We start from the raw sequence: 24,527 nt of genomic DNA, 5'->3' as shown, positions 1-24,527 counted from the left end.
TGACGCCCAAAAAGCCCGAGGTCAGAGTAAGGTGCTTTGAGACCTGCGAGTTTTCTCATCTATTCCCATGCGATTGGCCACTTCAAAACTTAGTGGCTAAAATAATCACAACGTAACCTGGGGCTTCGTGACCTGGCTCGCCCCTCGGAGCAGTTCTTTGAGGGTCATCCTGGGTTAGTCAACCCACCTTTGGGCCCCACTGGGGACAGGCTGGAATGACAGAAAACTTTATCCCCCTTACCTCTCATCTGACAACAAGGTCATGCCTCCCCAGTGGCAGAGGGTCCTCAGGGCAGCAAAAGAGAGAGGTCAAGGCCCAACACACAAGCCCAAATGATGTACAAGTTTAGCCCAAAATTCAGGTGAATAGAGGAACCCTGTTTCCCTCTCTCTCTCTCTCTCTTTTTTTTTTTTAATAATTTATTGTCAAGTTAGCTAACCTATAGTGTATACAGTGTGCCCTTGGCTTCTGGAGTAGATTCCCACAATTCATCACTTACGTACAACACCCAATGCTCATCCCAACAAGTGCTCTTCTCAATGCCCATCTCCCATTTTCCCCACCCACATCAACCCTCAGTTTGTTCTCTGTATTTAAGAGCCTCTTATGGTTTACCTCCTTCTCTGTTTGTAACTTATTTTTCCTTCCCTTCCCCTAAGGTCTTCTGTTAAGTTTCTCAAATTCCACATATGAGTGAAAACATATACTATCTGTCTTCTTCTGAATGGCTTATTTCACTTCATAATACCCTCCAGTTCCATCCACATTGCTGCAATTGGCAAGATTTCATTCTTTTTCATCACCAAGTAGTATTCCATTGTGTGTGTATATATACATATACATATATGTATGTGTATACATATATGTATACATACATATACATGTATGTATATGTATATATGTGTGTATGTGTGCATATATGTATATGTACATATGTGTGTACATATATATGTATATGTGTGCATATATATGTATGTATGTGTATATGTGTATATATGTACATATATGTATATATGTACATATGTGTGTGTGCACATGTATACATATATGTATATGTGTATATACATATACATATATGTACATATATATGTATATATGTATGTGTGTGTATATATGTATACATACATATGTATATGTATATATGTGTATACATACATATGTATATGTATGTATATATGTGTATATATATACATATATATGTATGTACATATATATACATATAAATATATATATATTCACATACCACATCTTCTTTATCTATTCATTAGTTGATGGACATTTGGGTTCTTTCCATGATTTGGCTATTGTTGAAAGCACTGCTATAAACATTGGGGCACATGTACCGCTATGAATCAGCACTCCTGTATCCTTTGGATAAATTCCTAATAGTGCTATTGGTGGGTCATAAGGTAGTTTTATTTTTAATTTTTTGAGGACCCTCCCCACTGTTTTCCTGAGTAGCTGTACCAGTTTGCATTCCCATCAAGAGTGCAAGAGGGTAGGAACGTTGTCTCTTGATGTGAGGAGGGCAAAGTACAAGGAGAGGGACAAGGGCAAGGAGAGAATGGATTTGTGGCCATTTCTACCACTCAAGGACTTAAGTTTTGCCTGATCCACCTTTCTGAGGATGTTACTTGAGGATGGGCTTCCACAGAACAAGGGAAGACACTGAGAAAGAGGAAAGCATGGAACCAGGACTTCCAGGAGCAGTGGGGAAGGCTGTGGTAAGACAGGCCACATAACGCTCCGCTAGAAAGAGGGGAGGAGCAGCAAACCTGGGGCCTGAATCTGGCCCTAGCATTGGATGTGTGATCTGCAGCCATTAAAAAGATTTCTGTTACGTAGGGGCGCCTGGGTGGCTCAGTCAGGTAAGTATCCAACTCCAGCTGAGGTCATGATCTTGTGATCCGTGAGTTCGAGCCCCACATCAGGTTCTGTGCTGGAGCCTGCTTTGGATTCTGTCTCTCTCTCTCTCTCTCTCTCTCTGCCCCTCCCCTGACTCAAACTTCTCTCTCTCTCTCTCTCTCAAAAAAAATAATAATAATAAACATTAAAAATTTTTTTAAAAAGATCTCTGTCACAGAACTACAATAAATAATCCTAAATTTGCATGGAACCACAAAAGACCCCAAATAGCCAAAAAATTCTTGAAAAAGAACACGACTGGAGGTATCACACTCTCAGATCTCAGGATTTATTACAAAGCTGTACTAATGGAAACAGTATGGTACAGGCACAAAAACAGACACATAGATCAATGGAACAGAATAGAAAACCCAGAAATAAACCCATTATTATATGATCATTTAATCTTGGACAAAGCAGGAAAGAATATCCAATGGAAAAAAGACAGTCTTTTCAACAAATGGTGTTGGGAAAACTGGACGGCAACATGCAGAAGAATGAAACTGGACCACTTTCTTATGCTGTACATAAAAACAAATTCAAAATGGATGAAAGACCTAAATATGAGACAGGAAACCATCAAAATCCTAGAAGAGAGCAGTAATTTTTTTTTAATTACAGGCAGTAATTTCTCTGACATCAGCCATAGCAACATTTTTCTAGATATGTCTCCTGAGGCAAGGGAAACAAAAGCAAAAACAAACTATTAGGACTTCATTGAAAGAAAAAGCCTCTGCACAACAAAGGACATGGTCAACAAAACTAAAAGACAGCCTCCTGAATGGGAGAAGATACTTGTAAATGACATATCCAATAAAGGGTTACCATCCAAAATATATAAAGAACTTATAAAACTCAACACCCAAAAAATAAATAATCCACTTTAAAAATGGGCAGAAGTAGAGGCACCTGGGTGGCTCAGTCGGTTGAGAGTCCGACTTCAGCTCAGGTCATGATCTCACAGCTCGTGAGTTCGAGCCCCGCGTCGGGCTCTGTGCTGACAGCTCAGAGCCTGGAGCCTGCTTCGGATTCTGTGTCTCCCTCCCTCTCTGCCCCTAACCCACTCGCATTCTATCTCTGTCACTCTCAAAAATAAATAAAGATTAAAAAAACTTATTTTAATGAGCAGAAGTCATGAACAGACATTTCTCCAAAGAAGACATCCAGATGGCCAACAGACACATGAAAAGATGCTCAACATCACGCATCCTCTGGGAAATACAAAGCAAAACCACAATGATATATCACCTCACACCTGTCAGAATGGCTAAAATCAACAACAGAGGAAACAACAAGTGCTGGCAAGGATGTGGAGAGAAAGGAACCCTCGTGCACTGTCGGTAGGAATGCAAACTGGTGCAGCCACTCTGTAAAACAGTGTGAGGGTTCCTCAAAAAATTGAAAATAGAACCACCATATTATCCAGTAATTCCACTACTGGGTATTTACCCAAAGAATACAAAAATGCCAATTCGAAAAGATACATAGATATATCTACCCCCAATATTTACAGCAGCATTATCAATAATAGCCAAACTACAGAAGCAGCCCAAGTGTCCATCAATAGATGAATGGGTAAAGAAGATATGGTGTATATATACAATGAAATATTACTCATCCATTAAAAAAAAAGGAGTGAAATCTTCCCATTTGCAACAGTAGGGATGGATATAGAGGATATAATCCTCAGTAAAATAAGACCGTCAAAGACAAATGTCGTATGATTTCACCCATACATGGAATTTATGAAACAAAACAAAGAAAGAAAAAACAGACTCTTAATTATAGAGAAGAGACATGGTTTCCAGAGAGGAGGTGGGGGGGCAGGGAATGGGAAAATAGGTGATGGGGATTAAGGAGGCACTGGTCGTGATGAGCACTGGGTGGTTATGGATGTGTTGAATAACCATATTTTACCCTGAAACTAATATAACACTGTATGCTAACTATACTCCAGTTAAAAATTTTTGAATAAAGTTCTCTGAGAGGTGGGGGAAGGCCTCTGATATGCTGAAGAACAATCTTGAATCTGCTTCCATCACTTAACAGTGATGTGACTTTGGGCAAGTGACACAATGTCTTTGTGCCTCAGTTTCCCCACCAATAAAGAGGATGATAATCATCCTTACAGAACCATTAAAGTAAATGTTTAATAAATGATTTTTTAAAAGTAAAATCCCAAAGATAGGTCAGGTAAAAAAGCCAGGTGGTGGGCTAACCTCTTCTGTGTGATGAGGAGGTGAGGGCACAGGGCGCTCAGCTGTGCAGAATGTGCAGCCAACCCCAGAAAGAGCTTCATGCCCAGGCTTGTGGGTGGTGGGGGGCGGGGGACTGAGGGGGGAGAGTCACACTGGACACCTTGTTTGGCGTTTGTTTTTGTTTTAACCTTGTGTCTGCATGATCTGTTTTATGTTTTCAGAAAATAGCTAAGGCTGGTGAGTGAGCTAGGGTGAAGAAGAGGTAGAGGGGGTGAGTGGAGGAGGGTACTTCAAAAACAGGGATGGGGTGGGAGGGGCCCCACCAGCCCTGGCTCTGGCCACTGCCCTGGCCCATTGTGACCTCCCTGGATGTGCCCAGGCCTTTGTGACAGGCACCCTTGAGGAAGACCTGTGAGCCATGACACCTAGAGGGCCCTCAATAAGAGGGTGGCACGTCAGGCCAGGCTAGAGCCTGGACCTGGGGTTTAGAAGGGGTTATGGAGGGGCCAAAAACCCTGGGTCCCTGTGGCCACTCCCACCCCCAATGCCCCCAACTATCAGCTTCAAGCAGCCATGCAGGATGCCTGGATCCACCCTGCCAGGGGTTTGTAAGATGGCCCTGCCTTGTACCTCTCAGCTCCACTCTCTCAATAGAGTCGGCCAGACCTTTCCCACCTCCGGGGGTAGGAGGCGGGGGGCCCAGGGTAGGGGCTGAGGTACCTGGGAGCTTTATGGCAAATGAAGAGGGAGAGATGCAGCGACAGAGACCGAGAGACCCAACGGGGACAAAACGAGGGCAAGAGGAGGCAAGGCTGGGGTGGGGCTGGCCCCTGCACTCAGGACGAGAGCAAGGGGCCCCCAGGCCAGGGGGATCCCCCAGCTCAGGGCCCAGACCCGGCCCTTGCCCACCCCTGCCAACAGGGGCAGGAACCCTGGCTTCACCCAGGGCAGCCCCCTCCCAGCTCCAGAAGGTGCCCCTGGGTCCTGCAGAGCAGTCCTTCTTCCAGCTGGAGCAGGAAAACCAGAATCTGGTAAGTGAAGAGCCCACCGAGGCTGTGGGGCCAGCCCAGGCTCAGAGCCCATCTGTGCAATGGGTTTGAAGCTGTTCGCAGAGCCGCAGCTTCTGCCCCAGCCCCCACTGTCTCAGTCCCCTGCCCAAGAAGTGGCTATGACAAGCACTCCCATCTTTCTGCCTCCCATCCTCAGAAAAGACAGAACCAGGATCTGCGAGAGCAGCTGGGGGCCCTCCTGGGGCCAGGGCAGCAGTTTCTGCCCCTATGCCCAGAGCACTCGAGCTGCACGACCCTGGCCTGGGTAAGTGCATGGCAGACCTCTGGCCCCAGCTGGACAGAGGGCAGCTGTCAGGAATGACCCAGTGACTCCATGTACCATACCCCTGCTCTGGCTCTCAAGCAGTCCGTGACCACAGATGCTGCCCATGGCCTTGGGGCTGACCCAAGGGCTCTTCCACAGACCCCTGAGCAGACCAGTTCCCAGCCCCTGGAGGACAGGGCACCCTTGCAGCTGCTGCGGCAGGAGCTGTGCCGGGGGGAAGAGTCCTTCGTGCAGCAGTCTCAGGTGGGTCCCTGGGAACTGGGCTGAGGGGGCTGGGTCCTTCATGCAGCAGTCTTAGGTGGGTCCCCAGGAGTTGGGCCAGAGGTGGGGGGCAGGGGTTCTTTATGCAAGCAGTCCTAAGTGGCTAGAGGAAGAAAGAACTGACACTGCTGGCCTTGCCTGTGCCCACATGGTGCCCATCCTCCAGAATGAACTGCAGCAGATCCGACTGTCCTTTGAGAGGAAGAAGATGGCCATTACCGAGGTGCCTGCCTGGCTGGGATGGGACAGCTGCTGGGGGACCCACCTGGTGGGACACATCATGGGTCCTGTTCCTTGGAGCGTGTGACCCAGCCTCCCCTCTCCCACCAGGTATGGGATGGCGTGGCCGAGGTACATATGGCCCTGAACAACCAGGCCACTGGGCTCCTGGTAGGTCCTCAAAGGGTGACACCCGGAGAATGAAGGGAACAGGGACTAGGCAAAGTGTGCAGGGGCAGGGGAGCTTTGAGAAGCAGGGGAATATAGAGAATAGTCAGGGTTAAAGGACCTGTCTTACTTCCTTTGCCTCCCCCCGCCCCCCGCCAGAACCTTAAGAAGGACATCCGGGGAGTACTAGACCAGATGGAGGACATTCAGCTGGAGATTCTAGGGTGATGTGCAGGGTCAGGGGTCTGGGGCCCTGGCTGAACTGGGAAAGGGGCTGGTGTTCTGACCAGGATGGGTGGATCAACCCCTGACCCCTCCCCAGTTCCACTACACCAGACCGAGAGGTGCTGCAGGCTGGGGTGGGGGACGTACATGGCCCTGACTGTACAGCCCCCGTCCCCAGGGAGCGTGCCCAGTGCCGCACCCAGGCCAGGAAGGAGCAGCAGATGGCATGCATAGCGGTAAGCCCCCCACCCCACACCCTTTCCCAGTCTGACCTCACCCTGGAGGCCCCTCTCAGGGAGGAGATGCAGGCTACAATGGAGGAGGCCCCAGGGAGCGAGCCACACCAGGAGCCAAATGACCCTGAGACATGGCTGCAGGTGCCTGTCCTGGGCACTGGTGGGGTAGTGGGGAGAAGGTAAGAACTCGCAGCACAGGGACCCCTGCCATTGGGGGCAAGCTCTGACCCAGCCCCTCCCCTGCAGAAGGCAAGGCCTCAGCTGGGATGTTCCGAGGGCCTCAAAAGCCAGCTCTGGTAGGTGGCTCTGTGAGTGCATTGGTAGAGCCCAGTCCCCTGGGACCATCCCCATGGGCACCCCCGCCCCCTGACCGCCGCCGCCCGCAGGCTGCTGGCCCTGAGGCTGCTGCTGGGCACCCTGCTGGCCTGTACCGCTGCCTACGTGTACGTGGTGGACCCCGCGCCCTTCGAGGGGCTGGTGCCTCCCCTGCTGAGCCGTGCCGCTGTCTGGAAGCTCCGGGCCCTGCTGGGCCCGTTCCTGCACCTGGAGGTGGACGACTTCCTGCCCTTCTAGGCCGGAGGCTCAGCGGCCCCAGCGAGGAAGAGGCCAGGCGGCCGGCGCTGCCCCGGGTGCCCAGCGGCCGCGCCGGCCCCTGCCCACGGCACTGCCACGCGCCATCCCCACCAGGAGCTGCGGAGAAGGGTGGAGGCGGGGCCTGTCCTGAGGGCTGGGCCTGCGGCTGGACATACAGTCGTGACACACACAGCAGCGTGTGAGCTTGTTTCCATGGAAACGGGGGAGAGGGGCAGGAGGTTTTGCAGCCTTCTGAGGGCAATCTCACAGTGGGGATTCCTCAGGGTGGTGCCCCTGCCTCAGTGCCCACACCCCATCTGTCCACTGGTCATCAGCACCTCCACAGGAAGCCCCCAGCCCACCCCTGGCCACCAGGGAGGGCTCTGAGCAGAGGGTGTAGCAGAAGGGTCTCCACTGAAGGTGAGGATGAGGATCCTCAGGCCTCATCCCTGGGGCTGGGCCCAATCAGTAGACCTCAGGGATGAGGTTCTCAGTCCTGAATCTGCTGACCCGCTGACTTCACACCCCTCATGTAACCCTCTGTCCTTATCTGGCCGACCACCCCACCCTCCCCACACTTGACCGGCCATCACCCTCCCACCTCCCACCTCCCACTCCTGTCCCCTCCCTGACCCAGGGTCCCTGTCCAGCCCAGCCTCCTGGCACTGCCCCAAGGCTTGGAGGACAGGGGGACCACGTTGGTGGACAGAGCCATGGAGGTAAACACCAAAAATTTTATTTAGGGCATTAAATGGGGTTGGGGGAAATACCTTTTAGGACAATAGAGAGTAACTTTGTGGCTTGCTCATCCCCAAGTGGGAGAATTAGAGGCACCGCGCAGGCAGGAAAAGGGCTGGCCAGAGCTCTGCCCTGCCTCTGGGGGCGTCCAGGCCCTGGCTGGCTGGCAGGGACTGTAGGGCTGTGGGCAGCCAGGCCGTCTGAGGTCCCCCAGGTGCCACATCTCGGAGTGAAAGAGTGAAGACTGCTGGGTGGGGTCAGGCAGAGCTGTCACCAGGAACACACTGGGCTGGCAGGATCTCCTCCCCGCCCAGGCAGGGCCTGGATGACTCACCAGGCTGGCGGCTCCAAGAGGTTAAGGCATCTGTTCATGTGCTGGGTGTGGGGAGGGGGGAGTGCAGTGACCTGCAGGGGCAACCTGAGACCCCCACCCCAGCCCAACCCACAGAGGCCTGGGCTCCCTGGGGAGGAAGTGGCATCTAAAGTGCTTGGTCAGGCAGGGAGGTCGGGGTGATTGGTGCAACACCCCGGGAAGGCCGTGCTGGTCCCAGCAGCTCCAGGGCCCCTGCCTGGGGTGTTGGACCCCCTACAGCAGATGGGGACTTCCTGAGGTGGGTGGGCACAGGGTCACAAGCCCCAGTGGGCTGGGAGTCAGTCAAGGTGCGGCTGGTGGAGAAGGGACCCCCAGCCCACAGCCCAGGGTCTGTGGCAGCCTGGCTTCCTGGGCTGTCCTCTCGGGGCCCCGGAGCTGCCTACTTGGTGTCCCGCTCAGGCCCCGAGAGACCGGGGAAAAGGCTGGAGGCGGCTGAGTGCAGGCGGCACATAGCCCCTCGGGGAGGCGCCCTGGAGGCCGGGCTCCAGGGTGCCCGCAGCGGCGGGCGGTCCTCAGGGAGGCCAAGGTGGCATAGGTGCAGGCCGGGGGGCACCCTGGGCTGGCCACGCCGGCCCCATCCACGGCTGCAGGTGCCGATCCGCCCCCTGTGGGCCGCAGCGTCCCATGAGAGAGAAGCAGAAAGGTGGAGGTCAGCATGGGGCACAGCTGCCCAGTGCAGGGTCCGAGGCCCAGCTAGCCTCCCACGTTGGGCCAGCCCGTGCCCCAGACCCCAAGTCTTTGACCTGGCTGTCTCAGCCCTAAAAAGCTGTGAATTCCCAATTCCCCCACCCCCAACATCTGGCAGTGGGAGGTGGGGGAGTAGGGGAGGCACTCAGGTTGCCAGGAGGGTGAGTTCTAGTAAATGTAGCTACAGGATGCACCACTGGCCCCCACAGGGCCCTCAGCTAGCAGGTGGCCCCCAAAGCACCCCCTACTTCCCTTACTCCATCTCCCCCAAAAGCCACTGGGTTCCCAGGGGGCCCTAGGGTGGCTGCAACCCCAACCTTTCTCTAAATGGCCTGTTACTACCAGGGGTGACGCAGACCCATGGGAGCCTCATACCTGGCAGCCAAAGACCCATCGGCCAGCCCCCACCTTCCAGGATTCCAACTCAGCTTAAGTCAGTGGAAACACCCACGAGGAATGCCCACACCTTTGGCCAACACCTCTCCCAGAGCCTGACCCACTCTGCCCCCTGCCCCTGGAGCCCCCGCATTGCAGCAACAGCCCTGGCCTTGCTGAAGGAAAGGATCAAAATGACTCTTTTTCTTTTTTTAATAAAATTATAGATATATAGATGTAGATATAAAAACATAAAACAGACACAACGCAAGCGGACGCTGCCGTGTGCTTACTCTCGGGTCCCTGGCGCCAGGCAAAACTCTGACCCCCTCCCCGATGTGCTTCCCACAAGGACGCCGAGGCTCCAGTAGGGCCCAGACTTTGCATGCCATGGGGTGGGGTATCTCCAGTTTGGCAGGGAGGGGACTCCTGGTCTCATGGGCACCTTGTAGCAGCGTCCGGCCCGTGCCTGCTCCCACCTGCCCCCAGTCGCCTCCCACAAGAGCACAAAGCAGAGGTTAAGGCTTCAATGAAAGCGAGCTTCCCGGCAGTGGGAGCAGAGGGGGCCCGAGCGTTAACACATGGGACGTGGCATGGCAGCGCAGCGCACAGACACGGGGACGCACCCACCAGCTGGGTGAGACAGGACACACGGAGCCGAGACCCCACCCACAGCTGGCTGTCTGTCTGTCCATCGTCCACCTGTCTGTCAGAACCCAGAGCAGTCCCAGAGCTGGGTGCCTGGAGGCCGGGGCTGGACTCCCCGAAGAAGAACTGGCCTTGCCAAGCTACAAGCTTCCAGCAGGTCCCTGAAAGGCAACGAGTTAGGAGCAGCCGGGCGGTGGGGCCTCGGTCCAGTACAGCCAGGGACCCAGGCCTCTCTGTCCATCTCTGGGCCACAGTGACCCGTCTGTAAGGGGAGGAGGTGGGGACCAGCCTGGGGATAACCTCAGGGGCATGGGTGCAGTCGGTGCAGATGCAGTCCGCACCACCTTGCCGCCCCCACCTGTGGGAACAGGGGTACCAACACACAGATCCTGCAGCCTGGGGGCCCTCAGCCCAGCTGTGCCCTGGAGAGCAGATGGGTGGATGGACAGGCGGAGGAAGAGGGACAGGCTCGTGGAGGCGTGGTCTCTTCTGCTGACGTGTCCACACCAGGACTGGGCCTCCTCATCTCCCAGGGCAGAGAAGTCGGGAGGGGGGGCAGCCGCTGGGGGTCCTGGTCCCCGGGGCTCCACGGCGGATGGATGGCAGTCAGTCCTCACACTGAGATCTCGTACGTGGTCCCACCCACGCCAGACACCTTCTTAACGAGCGTGTGCCGGGCAGGGCTGGCGGAGGGCCCTGGGGGGCCAGCAGCAGGCCCCAAGCGGGCCAGGCCCGGGGACTGCCCGTTAAGCTTACTTGGGGGGGTCTTCAGCTGAGGGTGGTCCCTGCATCAAAACAAGCACATACATGCACACCCACAGTGAACACGGGATCACGGCATGACAGAGGCCAGCGGAGGCAACAGGACAGATGACGCAGACGTAGATAGAGCCCAGGGCAGCCCCTGCCTCTGAGCCCGGAAGGTCCCACCAGCAAATGGGTGGGGATGCAGGGCCTGCAGAGGGAGGGCTATTGCTGTCACAGGACAGACAGACAGATGTCAGAATGGCCATCACCCCCCTCCCAGGTCCCTTGGTCCCTCCCACTGGGACAGATCACAGAGTGCAGGGAGGCCAGGTGGACACTGGCCAAAACCCCAAGCCCTGGACTGTTCTAGTGCCCCAAGCTGGGGAGCCCAGGGGTGACTGTGGGACCCCTTCCCTGCTACCTCCTAGGAAAATGAGGGGAGGTCTTTCTGCCCTCCAGCCTGCCTAGTATTGACCAATAGCATTTCTGATCTCGCTGCCCAAACATCCACAAGGGTGGGAGCCACTCCCTCCTTTAGCTGCCACCCACTGGGACAGTTACACCCACAACAGGGACCTCCTCCCTGACTGAGCCTGTGCTCAATGTGGCAGGGGTGACACCTTGACGATCCCCATGCACCCACGGTGGGGCTGAGCACACACCATGTGTTCAGCTCATATACTTGGACCCGACCTGGCAAGGCAGCAAGCCTAACTTCCAATTATCCGTCTGCTAGGGACCTAGAACCAGCCTGCCCTGCTAGGCCTCGGTTTCCCCATCTCTGAGCAAAGGCCCTTACTGCCTGGGGCTATGTGCACCCAGGGCAGCATGTTCTGCCATGGGGTGATGTCCCCCAGATACAGCCTCCTGGACAGACACCATCTCCAGAGGAAGAAGCCCTGGGGTCCCTGCTACACTTGATCATGCCAGCTAGGGGAGAAGGTGTTCAAGATGCAAATCCTCCTGCCTCCCATCCTGGGACATGCCGGGGTGTCCTTAAAGCTGGGTGATCCCCATACAGGCTGGCCAGGAGCCTCCAAGGAGGGTGAGGCTCACCCCCGTAGGCAGCCATTGGCTTCCTGGACAACCCCCACGTGCTCAGCCAAGAGGCCCCACAGGCGGTTGGACACCTGATTGGTGCTGGGAAGCCCCCTGCCCCCTGGCACCCACCTCTGCATGGCCAGCGAGGGTGGCGACTCCGGGAGGTCCGTGTGGATGAAGGCGACAGCTTTGGGGCCTGCATAGGAGGGTGAGCGGGGTGTGCTGGGTGGGGAGGGTGGGCCCTGGCGCACTGGGGACCTGTGCGAGCCGCTGCCGGGCCGAGGCCCAGGGGCGTTGTTGTTGGCCAGGTCAGCCTGCAGGGAGGAGGAGGAGGTCCGCGGTGCCCGGCTCACGGCACTGGACAGCGAGGACAGTGAAGTCTGCAGCGCGGGGTTGCGGGCACCACCGAAGCCAGGCCCTGCCACCAGGTCATCTCTGGAGCCATAGCGCAGGGAAGGGCCCCGGGGGCCCTCGGACAGCGCACTGGCCTGCTGCAGGCTGTAGGAACTGGGCGCATCATAGACGCCCGAGTCGCCAAAGAGCGAGTCGGCCTGAGAGCGCAGCAGCCGTTCCCGCTCCTCCCTGTCCTTGCGCTCCTGGATGGAGGCCATGATGGTCCTGGACAGGTTGTCATAGCGCACAGGCGAGGGCTCCCGTGGCCGGGGACCCAGCACCGGGCTAAAGCTACGGGGCGGGGGTCGTGGCGGGTCACCCACTGCCCCCGGGTGCAGGTAGGGCGAGCGGTAGCTGGCCATGCCAGCCGAGGGGTGGGCTGGGCACGTGTGGCCACTGGGAGATCCAGGGTTAAGCAGACTGTCATAGGACAAGCTGCCATTGCGGTTGGGCAGCGCGTGGGGGGCAAAGATGCTGCGGTGGGGTGTGGGGGGCCCACCCTCAGAGCGCAGAGGCTGCAGGGCCACGTGGTCCCCGCCCCGCCGGCTTGCTGCCTTGAGGCTCAGGGAGCGCAAGGCACCCGAAAAGGTATCAGCAGCACTGAGTGGCGGGGACGGCGGGTAGGCTGCGTGCAGGCCTCCGGGCGTGTAGTCAGGGAGGTCCAGGCTGGGCTCTGATGCAAAGTCCAGGCTGTGGATGCTGTCCTCCCCTAGCGTCAGGGAGTCAGGGCCCGGGACCTGCAAGGAGAGAGGGCACACCTCTACCACTGCCCAGCCACCATGTCCCACCCAGCCACCACGCGCTCTGTGTCCACACAGAAGCTACAATCCTGGTGACATCAAAAGTAGCCACACGTGCAACCAACAAGCTGTTCCTGGAAGCTCTCCATCCCCTGACTACCTCTTCCTTGCCCACCACAGAGGCAAGTGGGGACAGGGTAGACCAGAGCACCCAGATGCTGCCTCTCCAGAGAAGGCTTTGCACCCTGCTCCTGCTCTTACTTCCCTGGGGAAGAGGAGGGGGCTGTGGGAAACAGCCACAGGAGCTGGACCTTGAGGAGACACAATAAGCACACAGTGGCCCAGAGCCCTCTGCTGGGCACCTCACAGCTGAGGATTGGAGTCTCTGCAGGGTAAGACCAGAGCTGGCTGCTACATCCACCCAGGGCAGTACCCTCAGAGCCCACCTGGGCAGGATCTCCTGGGGAGGGACCGGGGCACAGCCACAGCAATAGGGAAGAGGGGCCTCTTTGATTCTCCCGGAATCAAGGCATGCCGGAGCAGGCTTGGGCTGGGGATGAGAGCCTGCATAACCTCAAAGCCGAGACAGGGTGTTGGTAGGGACAAATGTGGCCTTGGGGTACTTGGCCAACCAGCCAGAATCCTCATGGGATCGAGGACAATCCCAGGAAGGAGATGAGGCAGGTAAGGGTACCTAAAGCCTCCCATTCCCAAGGACACTCCTCCTGGGGCAGGGCTATGGCATGTTGGCCAGGGAAGCCCAGACTCCCTGCCCAGCCCAGAGGGTCCTGAGATGCAGGGTCGAACAGGCCAGGGGTCTTGAGGGAAGGGGAGTGGTCCAGGTATACTGGCCCAGTCACAGGCTAGCCTCTCAGCCAGCCATGAAGGAGGGTGGGCAGCCTGGGAATGTTCAGGGTTCTGGATCATTCCTCAAGCTGTCCAGGGCTGCCAACCGCTCCACAGTGATCGTAGAGTACTTATACAACTCAGAAAAAATAAATGTGCTTTCTTAAACAATCTCAAATTCTTCTGAAGCCTTCCCGTGGGCCTTACAGAGTGACTAATGGTGGAATTTCAGGCATCCTGGCACATACTGCTCCTGGGGGCAGCCGCCTACCAGGCCAGTGGGCAATGCCAGCCAAGGAGAAGGGGCCAGCCAGGACTGCCTGTGCCAGGCCTTCCCTCATGCCTAGCAGGGATGCCCACAGGGTGAGGCCCTGCTGGTACCCACAAGGCTCTCTATGACCCTATGGCCCCAGGGGTGGGGCCTCTAGGAGTGGGACCTCTGGGGACAGGGTCTCCAGAAGGGGTAGAGCAGGACCTCCTGGGGCGGGGCCAGGCCTCCTCACCTGCTCACCAGGCCCGCAGAAGGGAGCCTTGGGACCCGAGGGAAAAGCAGGCCGGAACTTGTACATGGCAGGTGTCGGGGGGCTGGTCCTCTGCACCGACAGGGCGCTCTCTGGGGAGATGGACCGCAGTCAGGCTGGGGTCAGTCCATGTCCCTCCCTCTGTCTGGCCACCCCTACCTCACCAGCACTGCTTGGGCGTGGGGTCTGCAGGTCGCCTCCGAACGTGCCGGCCTCCACCTTGGGGGGCAGTGACGGCCCCAGGTCCAGCGGCTTCTCATCCAGCCGGTCCAGACTGCCCTTGGACTGGGAGGGGGCGTGGTCAGTGGTAGGTAGGGCATGGGCCAGGGGTGGGGCATAATGGGGACTCCTCCCTGGGCCCTGAGCTCTAGACCATTCCCCAGAATCTACCCAATTCCTCCCCCTTCCACTTCTAGGTCCCCTCCAACATAGTTGCTTCCTGCCTTCAAGGGTCTGCCTTCATCCCATCCCCTACCTGACCCCAGGGCCCCCACCTTGCTGCGGCCCAGGCCAGCCTTCAGCCCGTTGTCACTAAGCTTGACCTTGAGTGGGGCAGCTCGCTCCAGGAGCTCAGGCCGAAGGAAGGGAGGCTTCAGGCGAGCAGCCAGCGGCAGCCGGGGAGGCTCCACCACGTACCTGCACCAGGGGCAGAGGGGTCAATGGCCAGGGTGACCTGGCCTGAATGCTCACCAAAGACAAGGCTGGCCACACCTGCCAAGGGCAAAAGTAGACCAGGCTTAGGGTCCGCACCTGCCCACCCCAAACCCTGCAGGGGTCCCTTGACACCCCGTTCAGGCCTCACCGGGGTGCCAGAGGGCTGCACAGCACGTGCTCCACATTCCCATAGCAGCCTCGGGTGAAGGGGTTCACTCCCCCACGGAACTTCCCCGTCACCTGTGGACATGGGACCCCTCAGCCAGCCTGGCCACCCAAGGTCCAGGCCAAGGTGGACCGGGGGACAGGCAGGGACAGCTGGGGTTCCTCAGATGTAGGCTGGGCAGGGTCAGCCCATGAGTGCCCCCCCCACCCATTTACCCCGAGTGTCCCTGCAGGAAGCTGTAGAATTTCTGGGCCCTGAGTTACTGCTAGTACAGTTGTCCACAGGTAGGAGTGAGCAGGGGGACAGGGCAGGTGAGGCCCCATACTCCATTCCCCCACCCAGAGTCTCCAGGGCCAGATCCTCCCCCTATAGAAGCTGCATAGTCCACCTCACTAGAGGGCTCCAGTAGTCCTTTCCCTGACACCACCCCCACATGGTCCTGGTGTAGTCCTGGCCCTCTTGGCCCATAGGGGACCTCCCCCCCATTCCCATCACTGCATGGCCCTCTCCTAAGGTCAGCACCTGCTCGTTGGTGGTACGCCCCCGAGTGACTAGCACCACATGGAAGCCAGTGAGGCCGATGACAGGGATGAAGAAGAGGCCAGCCACACACATGACGGCCATGCTGGCCCGTTAAGGCCAATGGCCATAGGCAAAAACATGGAGCAGGTGCCTGTGAACAAACTATTCCCACCACCACCCAACCAGGAATGGCAACCCACCCCCTGGGGACTCCCAGGCAGTCCCCAGCCCACACTGTCAGGCAGTCCCCAATCCACCCCGAGCCTCAGTTTCCCCCGTGGAATGTGCCCCCAGCCCATACTGTCTTTGCGGTTAGGCCAAGGATACGTGATGGTAGTGTGGGCAGCTCCCAGTCCCTCAGCGTGGTTCAGCACATAGACCAGGCCAAAGGCGACGACACCCACCATGTGTGCACTGAGCGACAGCAGGAACAGGAAGAAGTAACGGTAATTGCGGCGCCCGATGCAGTTGTTGACCCAGGGGCAGTGGTGGTCAAAGTCCTGGGCAGGAGCAATGAGTCAGGGCACAAAGTGGGTGGGAGAGGAGAGACATGGAGATGGGGGCGGACAGGGTGGTGGGATGGTCACCTCTACGCAGTTGTCGCAGACGCTGCAGTGGGAACAGCGAGGTGGACGGTAGAAGTGGCAGGTTGCACACCACTTCATTCGGACCTGGATGCCCCGTACATCCACATTCTTGTACAGCGGGGCCCGGAAGTCATCCTCCTTATCCTCGTCCTCATCCGCTGTGAGCCAGAACCAGGGGAAGGTGGCAGGAAAGTGACTTCCTTGGCAGGAGAGCCCTTCCCGAATCTCTGCCAGCCCACCCACCAGGACCCACCCCACCCCAGGCTCTTTCATGTCAGCCACTCACACTCTAGTGAAACTGAGCAGATTATGTGCCCAGTACAGGGCCCTACCTCGGGGGAAGACGCCAGGGTCCATGAAGGTGGCCATGCTGAAGTTGGCCAGGACAAAGAGGAAGATGATGCCATTGTAGACGGGAACAGCTGGGGACACAGCTCGAGTCAACCATGGGCACCTGCATTGGACAGCAGGATAGAGGTGGGTCTGGGGGTGCTGAAGCTGGGTGGGGAGGGGAGGTGGCAGCAGATGAATTAGGCATGGCCACACATAGGAAGGCTGGGCCACTGAGACCACCATCAGTGCTCAGTGTGGGAGTCAAGAAGGCCACTGCTGCCACATCCCTGCTGGGAGACCCCTGTACATCAGCCTGCTGCTCCTCTACTCAACCATCGGGGCTGAGCACCTTGTGCATGGTGTGCTGGCTCCCTCTATGCCAACACCAACTCCAGCAACCCTCCAGGTGGCTAGTAGGAGCTCAACTCACAGTTGAAGAAACTGAGGCTCAGAGCAGCCCGTGGGCCGGAGGGGTGGCAGACTGGGGGGCGGTAGCCCAGGATGAGAAATGAGCCCACTCTGCCTGTGTACTATGATAGACAGAGGCCAGCCCCAGCCCTTACCCAGACCTGTCCCCAAGCCCAGCAAGGCCCCTTCACCAGGGAAAATTCTCAGTCAGTAAATGCACGGTGGGTTGTCACCCCCGGTTTTCCCTGAGGGGTGCAGTCTCAGTGTCTGGGCCACTGGGCACATCCCCATCCAGGCAGCCCCTTCTTTTCCCTTCTTTTTAGTTTGTCACCTTACTATCCATATGGCAGTGCAGAACACCTGGAGACTCTAGAAAAGCACAATACCCCGCAACCACTCATCATCTCTTTCTACCCCTCAGCCCTTGGCTCCAAGGCTGCCCCCTCTTCCAGGAAGCCTTTCCAGACTCCTGGCACCCCATAAGGGTCACACACACCTCCCTGGTGGGTGTTTTGTCACAGAGAGTGTCCTCTTCAGCCCTCTTGGGACCTGATCAGAGACCCCTCCCTGGAGACAACCAGTCCTTGGGCACATGGCCTGTGGTCCCCTGCCCTGACCCTGCAGCAGGGTCCCTGAGTCCATTCACTTGATTCCCACAAAGTTCCTCTGGCCTCAGGTTCCTGATCTCTCCCATGGCTCCTGGCTGCTTTGACAAGTGGGGGGCACCCACTTGGGAGTTGGGGGGGTTGTTCCCCTTCCCATAACTAGCCCCTCTGTGGAGTTGGGAGTGCCAGAGGAGATCCCCTACGGTAGCCCTGACTAAGAGGACAGGGCATCGTGGCCTCCAGCAGGGTGAGCAGTACCCATGGCCTTACCCACCACCCCAGCGCACACCGGCCACGCTGGCGCACCCACGCCTGTCTTGGCCAGGAGCCAGCCCTGCCACCCCAGCAACCACCTCCATGGTAGCAGAACTTCGCTATTTTTAGTGGAAAGCGAGAGGCTATTTAAAGATTCCACTTCCCACGGCAGCAGGCTCAGCGGGCCAGGAGCCGCAAGTTACCCCATCCTCTTCTCCAGGACCTGCTGTGGAGGTGGATGCACTCCCCGAGGACACAGGTCCCCTCTGCCAGGAGGGCTTTTCTCTATCACCCCCTGCCCAGGCAGCCCAGAGCACCCACCAGTAGACACCTTCCACATTCCCCATCCCTGTGGGCTGAAGCCTGACATACAGATGGTGCTGAATGTATGCTGTGGTCTCTGATCCAATCCCATTCAGCAAAGTGACAGTGGGTCCCTGAGGCATGGTCTGCTCAGCAAGGCGGGGTGGGGGCAGAAGCCAAAATGCCAGTGGGGATGGGCTCTCCAGGCAAGTGAGAGCTGCCCGCTTAAGAGAACCAGGTACTCCGAGGAGCCAGGGAGAGGCGCGGGACTGTGGGCCCCGCTCAGGTGGTACAAGCCAGCTCTCCATGATGCCTTCTGGGAAGGGCTAGCTATGCAATCTGTACAAAATGAAAATGCGGGCACTCTTGCTTACAAAGTATCAAGGGGCTTCTGGGTGGCTCAGTCGGTCCAACTTCGGCTTGGGTCATGATCTCGTGTTTCGTGGGTTCGAGTCCCATGTCAGGCTCTTTGCTGATAGCTCCAAGCCTGAGCCCTCTTTAGATTCTGTGTCTCCCTCTCTCTCTGCCCCTCCCCTGCTTGCACTCTGTCTCGCCCTCTCTCTCAAAAGTAAATAAACATTAAAAAAAATTAAAAAGTATCAAGAATTTCAAGACACTGACAGCAAATCATTAAGGGCAAGTGTGGGCTCTCATGCACCTGTGAGTCCCATGGCATCAGTGGGGCCAGCCTGCTCTGGGAGAGGAAGGAGCTGAGAGGTCCTGAGGTGCTCCAGGGCCTGCAGATGTGCACACACAAGGTGGAGGTGGGTGGGCACTGAAGGTAAGAGGACACATAGGGGAGGCCAGAGCAAGGGCCCTGTCCATTACTGTTGTCCAGATTTTGCCAGTGGATACTACCTGCCCTGTGCAGTAGAACATGAAATCCACCCTTCCAGCTGTGGGGGGTGGGTGTTTTTCTGTTTTCTCTATTTTAGAGGCAAGGAATAGGTATAGGAGAGCTTGTCACACATCAAGGCCTTGGGGTGAAACTATGTCTGGGCTGGGATTCTAACCATCATGCAGGCAGGCAGGGACTGAATCCCATGGGCAACACCCCAGCCACACTGACCAGAGTTTCCCGTGGCCCAGGTGGCCTGTCCTCCCTGAGCCTCAATGATCCCGCCAGGCTGCATGGGTGGCCCTGAATGAGATGTCTGGGGCTGGGAGGAGTGGATAGCACCTGCACAGCAATGGGCCCATGTTTGGGATCTGCACTGTGATGGGGCAACGTTTGCATTGAGGTGGTGGGCAGCCTCTGTTCACCGTGGGCACCAACCCCCTGCATGCCTGGGCCGCACATACCAGGGAGAGTGGAGTGGGGCCTCAGCTGGTATTGGGCAGGCTTTTGGGGAGGTAGTGGGCAGGTTCTTGAACAGGGACCTGAGCCATTGGCCCCTCTGCCCACCATTGCCAGGCCCCCAGGCTTGACTCAGATGCAGGATCAGGCATTCCCCATGCATTCTTGTCCTCCCCATCCTCCCTCAGGGGGCCTTTGCCCCTAAGCCATGCCATAAGGAGGGTCCTAGCCTGGGTCATGCCTAAGGAAGACTGGCTCACTGGCCAGTGCTGGCAGGACCATGCACAGACACACATACATATCCTCATGAACATGTAGGGACACATGCACATACACATAAGCAATGCACACACAGATACACAATATGCTCCAAGACACACTTGTGTGAATACATGTCTGTACATGCATGCACACAGACACATGTGCATACATAACCACATTCAAAAGGCACATGTATTCAAGCACACATCGACACATATTGACCCGCAAGACACACATGCATAAATATTTGCAAAGACAGATAGGCCCACTTGTGCACATGCTGGCACACGTGCAGAAACACACACATAGATGCAGACGTGCCTTCCTCACACTGACCCCCTTCCCTATGCTTCCCATGGACCAGGCAAGTGTGAGGACATGTGAGGACATGAAAGCTCTGTGGGCAAGGCCTGGCAGGCAGAACTGCTCAGTCCACCTTGAATCTATCCTAGGCTCCAGGAGGGCCCCTCTGCCCACAAGTACAACACTCCATTCCCACTCAGGGGACTGTATACTCCAGGCAGAGGATGACCACCTCTTGCTGGCTGCAGCCATACTCTGGGCCCAGGGCGGGCCTGAGTGGGGGATGGCCCAGCTCTGAAGCTAGAAGCCCTCCTCCCCATCCAGCCCCCGCCTCCTGAGTGTCAGGGCCACACGCCACCGCCATGGGCCCCACCCAGACTGAGGCCCCAAGTCTGCCTGGCCCAGCAGGGAGACACCACCCAGTGGGGGTGGGGGGTTCTGCAGGGACAGTATGCGCGCCGCAGCTAAATGTGGAATGGAAAATTTTACCTCAGGAGTTTTCATTTAAATCGGGTTCTTCATTAACACTGTGTTTAAGAACAATGCTCACACACGGGAGCACCTGGGACCAGAGGGTTTGTGGCCGCTCTGCCCTGGTCAGGCCAGGCAGGGCCTCTGTCCTTGTGCACCCATTCCAGTCCCTACAGACATCTGAGCAGATGGGGAAACTGAGGTTCAGGAGGCCAAAGATACCCTAGGCCACAGGTAGTGAGGTCTGCCAAGGGGCTCACCTCAAGTTTCCTTCCTTCCCATGTGGACCCTGGCAGGAGCTCCATCCACCTGGGCCTTCTGTCCTTTCTGGGCCTCTGAGTATGGGGAAGGCTCAGGCCCATCCTGGGAACTAACTGTGACATCCCAGAAGTCAAACCTTTGGTCCTGGACAGACATAAGATGGCCTAGCCTGGCCCCAGGTGTTGGTAGTCTGAAAGCAGCTCCAGTTTTCTGATGTCTACAGGGTCCTCTGTCATTCTGCAGAGTGGCTCTGGGAGGAGAAAGGGGCTGAGGTGGAGGCTCTCAGAAACGGCACCTCCCACCCCAGCACCTGACCCAACCTGGCACTGAGCCACAATGTGAAGGGTTTCTGGAGCCTAAGGGGACACGACTGTACCAGGAACCTAGGAAGGCTTCCTGGAGGAGAAATGCCTCTGGATATCTGCCCTTCAGTGTGATGCTCCCCATCCTCCAAGGGGGATGCCCCACCTCTGGTCATTCTATCCACACCCCAGCCTCTCCTGGGCAACATGTCTGAATGTCCTGCTTGTCCCAGCCCCCTCAGTGAACTGGCCCGAGGAAGGGGTCCTTGGTCTTCTAGGCTCCTGGCTCCCCACCCTGTATGATGTCAGTGTAGACCTGCCTCAAAGGGGGCAACTCCTGTTTGCTGAGCAGAGAGGGGGCCTGGGGCCACACAGCACCCAGTGAAGTTCAAGGGGGAGAGACAGAGAAGAACCCTGTGGGAGCCCCAAGGGCAGGGTGGGGAGGACACAGGAGTGGACTGCTCCTTTTTGAGCACATGTCTGAGTCTGCAGCAGCCCAGGCCCAGAAAGAGAGTGAAAGTGTGGGGGCTAGAGTGACCAGAGGATTGTCCCAAGGAGGGGACCACTGGGAGCCCTGCTTGCCTGGAATCTGCATGCTGTGAGTGGTGTCACTAGGCCTGGTTTGCCTGGCAGAACCCCTCTCAGGAGCCCAATTGTCTTGGAGGACTCCAGGGGAGCCAGGGGTGGGGGTGGGTTAGGGCCCCCAGTGGCCTTTTGGCCCGGAGAATGTGGCCTCAGAGGCGCAGGGGCGCCCGGTCCCAAGGGCAATCAAGCCTCCCTTGGCTAGATGGTCACTGAGCCTGGCCCCCAGCTAGTGCCCTTTCACCCCCATCTTACCGCAGGAACACATGCCACCTTCTTACAGGCAGAGTGGGTCACATACAAGGCAGGACACAGGAAAAGGCCTGCAGTGCCCTTGAGGGAAACCTGCACCTCGCTGGGCTGTTGTTCCTGAACCCAGAACCCCAGCTCTGAGAACAGAGGAAGGAAAAACTTGGCAGGGTCCAGGAGCATCAGCGCCCACATCTTGGGAGTCAAGTTCATAGGGCAGTCTTGTAGGGGCCCTCTGAAATCACGGGAAGGGCTCACAACAAACTCACTATAGTGGGGCTTAGGTGAGCCTAGGAGGAGATACAGGTGGGCTCTCTGGGGTAAGGTTGATTTCAATTTCTTTAAAGATTTATTTCCGTGCATTTCACAAGTTCTTGAAAGAGAACACGTATTACTTTTAATGTTAGGGAGGAAAAACACTGAACTGCACTTTGGGAGTGAGAAACCAGGATCAGTAAGTGGAGGTCAGGCTACCAGGAAGCACACCTGAGGCCCTTCCAAGTCCCAGACACCGGCCCCGGGGCCAGGACAACTGGGCCCCACCCCTCCAGAAGACCTTGCACCCACTGCCCACCTGCCCCTCTCCTCTCTGCCCCACAGCCAGCAGCATCTGAATAACAAGAACATGCCTGCTTGCCAAAGCCAGAAATAAGCCCGTCCACACAGGCCTTTTTTAAACACACTCTTGGCAGCCTGTGGTGCCCACCCAGTCCCGGCCTCCAGGTAGAGGGCTCCCGCGCCTCCATGGGCACCCAGTGCAGACTCGCTATCCTCACAGCTGCTATCCACACTCTTCCGCGCTCTTGCTAAGGCCAAGGGTGCCAAGCCAGCTGCTGCTCACCCCTGCTCTGGGCTCACACTCCAGGGCTGACCTGCTTCAGAACAGAGGCCTCACTGGCTACAGCCACTTGTCAGGCTTCAGGTTCCCAGGAAGGCTTGAGTGGTCATAGCTTTAGTCACCTGGGCTGTCTCGGCATGGGACCTGTGGTAGGGGGTGGTCCCAAATCTGTACGACTAAAGCCTGGAACCCCCAACCCCTACTTGTACCTGGGGTGGGGGGTGCCCCACAACAATTGTGTTGTAAACAGGCTGATGTGTGAGCCAACCTGTCTCAGGTGAAGAAGCTATGGCTGCATGGGCCCAGGGCTCTGCCTACCTTCTGACTCAAGGGTCCCAGTGCCTGACATGACCGGTGTCCCTGGATGTGACCTGGTCTGGGCCCTCCTGCTTCGACCCTGAGCCTTCCTGAGAAGGTCAAGGGAGGGTGGAGGGCATTGCCAGGCCAGCATCAAGGGTGGCTTTGGGGCAGGCACGTGGCAGCCAGGCCAGGCCACACCTACGCAGGAACAACTTGGCTCTGGCCCTGGGCTGGACATCCAAGAGCTGCCCTCAGCTCCTTGCTGGAGGCTGGTGGCTCTCTACAGCCCCTGTCCCCTCATGCAGCCCGTTGGGTGGGGAGGGCTGCAGCCACACCCTGGGCAGCCACAGCACACACTCCCCTATTCGGGCCCAGCTCCTCACACTCAGGGTCTGGCACACCCATGAGATGCCCACCAGCCACTAGTGTCCCCACACACAGAACTCACCTGTCCCTGGTGCCCCAGGATAGGTACACTCACTGTTTCTGTCTCAGCCCAGGCGGGGGGCTCACGTGCGCATAGCTCTGGTGCCATCCCTGCCATGCCCAGCCCTCCCTGCCCCTGCCCCCCTGCCCTGCCCTGCCCAGCCCGCGGGCCCTGTCCCCCCAGCCCTGCCAAGCTTCATCTCTTGCTGTACCGACCCCTGCCCCTTCTGGCCCGGCTGTGGTCGCCTGTGCCCCCAGTGACGCGGGGACTCACGTGAACACGAAGAACAGGGTGCTGGAGCCGACCAGCAGCGCGGCGGCCGTGGCCACCGGGATGTACTTGGCGGGTTTGAGGCGCGTCCCGGGGCTGCGGGGCATCCTGGGCGCCGCGCCGCCGCATCCCTCCCCGGGGCCGGGCGGGCGGGGCCGGCCGGGGTCGGGCCGGGGTCGGGCGGGGCGGGCTGGACGCGGCGCAGGACCCGCGGCGGCGGCGGCGGCGGCGGCGGCGGCGGCGGCGGCGGCGGCGGCGGCGGCGGCGGCGGCGGAGGAAATCCCACCCCACGGGTAGCGGCGGCGGCGGCGGCGCGCTGATGTCAGCGCGCCCCTTAAGGTGGACCGGGCGGGGAGGAAGGGGGGCCGCGGGACTGGGGCGGGGCCAGAGGCGGGGCCGGAGCGGGGCGGAGCTCGGACCCAAGGCAGACGCACCCGGCCCACGCCCCGCCCCACGCCCTCCTCCCGGGGCGCTGCGTGCTGGAACCGCCCAGACTAGGGAGCCACCGAGCTCCATCGGCCCCGACTGTGCTGGCGTCCTGCGTGGCGTTCGGGACCTGGGCCTGGCGGCGCCGTTCCTCGCCTTGGTGCCCCAGCCAGGCGTGTGCCCGCGGCTCTGTGAAGCCACCCAGCCGTCGCACACCTGCAGTCCCTGCCCGCTGGGTGGACACCGCAGCAAACGCCAGGGCCCCTGTTCCCACTCCGCAGGCCCTGGCGCTGTGGCCTGTAGGTCGCCTCCTGTGCCTCTATTTGCACAGACTTTTCCCTAAACACCTCGGAGCCTGTCCCTGGGATCAGGTTGATGTCCCTGCTATTCCCGGATAGGGCCAGACCCCTCTCACCTGGAGCCCCTCTAGCATTCAAGGGGGTGGAATATTTGTGACGCTGTATGGGCACCTTCATT

At 57.8% G+C, this 24,527-nt stretch overlaps 2 protein-coding genes across 20 annotated transcripts; one reads left to right on the top strand and one right to left on the bottom strand.

The window, feature by feature from the left end:
- Positions 1-4,473: 4,473 nt before the first annotated feature.
- Positions 4,474-9,560, top strand: CCDC188 (coiled-coil domain containing 188). 17 transcript variants are annotated; one of them, XM_053205792.1, is made up of 10 exons: positions 4,475-5,135; positions 5,311-5,418; positions 5,518-5,682; positions 5,867-5,923; positions 6,031-6,090; positions 6,247-6,311; positions 6,410-6,548; positions 6,795-6,844; positions 7,772-7,840; positions 9,265-9,560. In XM_053205792.1, exons 1-10 carry the CDS (start codon positions 4,602-4,604, stop codon positions 9,350-9,352), a joined length of 1,335 nt encoding a protein of 444 aa, XP_053061767.1. In that variant the 5' UTR covers positions 4,475-4,601; the 3' UTR covers positions 9,353-9,560. The 17 variants fall into 17 exon arrangements, 15 of the variants coding, with proteins under 15 accessions (XP_053061763.1, XP_053061765.1, XP_053061762.1 ...); XM_053205796.1 differs by having other exon boundaries at positions 7,759-7,840; XM_053205798.1 differs by lacking the exon at positions 7,772-7,840 and having other exon boundaries at positions 6,491-6,548.
- On the bottom strand, positions 7,842-23,791 carry ZDHHC8 (zinc finger DHHC-type palmitoyltransferase 8). 3 transcript variants are annotated; one of them, XM_027049607.2, is made up of 11 exons: positions 23,628-23,789; positions 16,492-16,613; positions 16,160-16,317; positions 15,900-16,072; positions 15,573-15,675; positions 15,033-15,124; positions 14,725-14,866; positions 14,395-14,515; positions 14,213-14,322; positions 11,860-12,860; positions 7,842-8,837 (listed from the first exon to the last, which is right to left on the bottom strand). In XM_027049607.2, the coding sequence occupies exons 1-11, from the start codon at positions 23,729-23,731 to the stop codon at positions 8,612-8,614; spliced, it is 2,352 nt and encodes a 783-aa protein (XP_026905408.1). In that variant the 5' UTR covers positions 23,732-23,789; the 3' UTR covers positions 7,842-8,611. The 3 variants fall into 3 exon arrangements, with proteins under 3 accessions (XP_026905408.1, XP_026905411.1, XP_026905409.1); XM_027049608.2 differs by lacking the exon at positions 7,842-8,837 and adding an exon at positions 9,490-10,727 and having other exon boundaries at positions 23,628-23,786; XM_027049610.2 differs by lacking the exons at positions 14,213-14,322; positions 14,395-14,515 and having other exon boundaries at positions 23,628-23,791.
- Between the last annotated feature and the right edge of the window lie 736 nt (positions 23,792-24,527).

This window comes from Acinonyx jubatus, chromosome D3, assembly GCF_027475565.1.
Source record: "Acinonyx jubatus isolate Ajub_Pintada_27869175 chromosome D3, VMU_Ajub_asm_v1.0, whole genome shotgun sequence".
Classification (NCBI taxonomy): domain Eukaryota; kingdom Metazoa; phylum Chordata; class Mammalia; order Carnivora; family Felidae; genus Acinonyx; species Acinonyx jubatus.
The sequence above is the reverse complement of the archived record's forward strand: the minus strand, read 5'-3'. Positions and strand labels throughout refer to the sequence as shown.